Source organism: Pyxicephalus adspersus, chromosome 9, assembly GCF_032062135.1.
Source record: "Pyxicephalus adspersus chromosome 9, UCB_Pads_2.0, whole genome shotgun sequence".
In the NCBI taxonomy this organism is placed as follows: domain Eukaryota; kingdom Metazoa; phylum Chordata; class Amphibia; order Anura; family Pyxicephalidae; genus Pyxicephalus; species Pyxicephalus adspersus.
Window position 1 is genome coordinate 64,463,399 of NC_092866.1, and position 2,350 is coordinate 64,465,748.

Sequence of the window (2,350 nt, forward strand, 5' to 3'; positions counted from 1 at the left end):
ATTATTATTATATGTCATTACAGCATGCCTAAAGTGTTATTGAGCATACAACAAAACCAGATGATGTCTCTTACAAGTTTTAAGATGTTAATATCATTTCAAAAGCTATTTTCAATCTTTCTAATTCTGTAGCTTTAATTAAAGTAACTCCAGTAGATCTTGCCATGAAAGTTGTCATAGAGGCATTTTCTAATATAGGGTGACAACTCTGTGTTCTTGTCCTGAGTTGTCACCCTTGTGCCTCTAGTGGAGACATTTGGAACTTTGCTGACACACATTGCATAGGAACTTCCTATTACAGGGTGACAACTCTCTATCCCCGACTAATAACTGTGCTCTTGAGTTGTCACTCTTTCACATGCATCCCTGGTGGAGACAACCAGCTGATACTGAGGACAGGATTGTCCATGGCTGTCACAATCAGGAATCTGGCCCAGACTGATAGAAGTGCGGCCATTGCTGCGTGCGACAAGAAGTTACTGAACTGAAAGGAAGGGAGCAAAGATGGAAACTGGATTTTATGGGGAGAAAAGATGTTTGGTTATGAGAAAAATATGTACAAAATAGAGATTTATAAAACAATTAAACCTGGCATTCATCCCACATTCACTGCAGGTGAATCTGTCAGGGCCACGTGTTTTAAACATGATTGATTCACCAGGTTTTGTGAGTCACATTCACTTCTTTATAAATAGGTCGGTATCGCCCGGTTATAAGATATATTGCAGGTTAATGAATGAGGGTCTATGAGTGATCTCAGCAGTCATTGAGCAGGGATGCTCATGACATTCAGGTGACCTGTAGGGGGCGATCTCATGTTGGTATTGGATAAAATCAGCTGATTTTATGAGACAATTTGAGTCATATTCTAATGTCTGATCTGCTTTCTGTTTGGCAGGGAAGGAGGTAACGGCAGAAACCTTCATGGAGAAGCTGGATAACGGGGCCCTGCTGTGTCAGCTGGCAGAAACTCTGCAGGATAAATTTCGGGAAAAGCTGATTGAAGCGGGAAAGTCTGACAAGGTGAGTGCATTGCTCCTCCTTCCCTCGGTACATCTCCAGGGGTCATCAGATATTATTACTGCTACACAACTGAAGTCTGATCACTGGGGGAGAGGTGACTGAGGAAATGCTTCATCCTACCTGCAGCAGACTGATGACATCATCTCAGTGCACTAAAGCTCAAGGACAATGGCAGAGCTCTTCTTATTCTGTTGCCGTATTTGGTGACACGTCAGGAATGCATTTTTGCAAGTTCCTGACAGGTCCACTTTCAGCCCCAATATAGAAGATAATTAGGATTCCAATGGGAGCAGATGATTGGCTGCAATGGGTCATGTGATCATGTGGACTGCTGCCAGGAATTTGCCGATTTCAGTAATGAACTGGGAATTTAGGTCAACTGAACTTTATTAGAGAGGAACAATGAAATCCCCTCCAGCCAATTCATTTGGAAAAAAAGCTATAAAAGTCCTGGGCTCTCGGATTTCACAACACCGGTGCAGCGGGGGACCCCAAGAGCCTACAAAGAAGTCTGTGGAATGGTTGCACGATGACATCATAGCTCTCACTTCCTGCCCTAAACCACATGTATCGCCACCGGTGAGATGGGGCAGCACGGGCAGCTGGGGAACCATCAGACTGATACCTGAGAAGCCGGTCTGCGGGCATCTCTGATGAATGGCGGAGCTGGAAACCTTATACTGTGTCAACCAGATTCATTCTCACCACCTGGAAAGCTAATTATTCCCCCAGAATCTGCAGATCGCAACGCGGCACAGAGAGAGGGAGGGAAAATGGGAGATTTTATTAAAAAAAGAAAAATTTAGACTGTGTTTTATTCAGAGTTTCCGTTTCACGTCCGTGGGCGGCTATACGTGGATCAGCCACGTTCGGAGAAGAATAGTTCTTGCTGGGTTTTTGGCACCAGAATCCTATTTACTGATGAATTTGGGTATAACATTGCCCCTGTACAGCAGGGCTAGAGTGTGGGAGGTGGAAGCAGTACAAGGAGCCAGTCATGTGCTGACATGATGATCAGAAGAGGCTGGGGTTAAAGGTTAACTTGGCAATGGTGGAGTTAGGCTTTGGGGTCATAATGGAGGGTTATGTTGAAAGCAGGGCCAGCGGTGATATTGAGGGTTCTGGTGAGAGAGTTAGGTTAAGATTACTGATGGGGGGGGGGGTAAAACTGAGGGTACTAGAATAGGTTGAGGGTAGGGTGAGGGTTTAGGCTGAATGCAATGGTGAAAGGTCAAGTTGAGGGTACTGAGGGACAATTTTTTGGAGTGCAGGTTGAAAAGTTTGGGGGTCCTGGTGAGAGATTAGGCTGAGGATAATGGTGAGGGGT

The 2,350-nt window shown here is 44.9% G+C and overlaps 1 protein-coding gene across 1 annotated transcript in view; it reads left to right on the forward strand.

The window, feature by feature from the left end:
- GAS2 (growth arrest specific 2) overlaps positions 1 to 2,350 on the forward strand; it is a 47,755-nt gene that overhangs the window by 22,528 nt on the left and 22,877 nt on the right. The window contains exon 4 of the mRNA XM_072421574.1: positions 899 to 1,023. Coding sequence (XP_072277675.1) covers positions 899 to 1,023 — 125 coding nt within the window. The remainder of the gene's footprint in view (positions 1 to 898; positions 1,024 to 2,350) is intronic.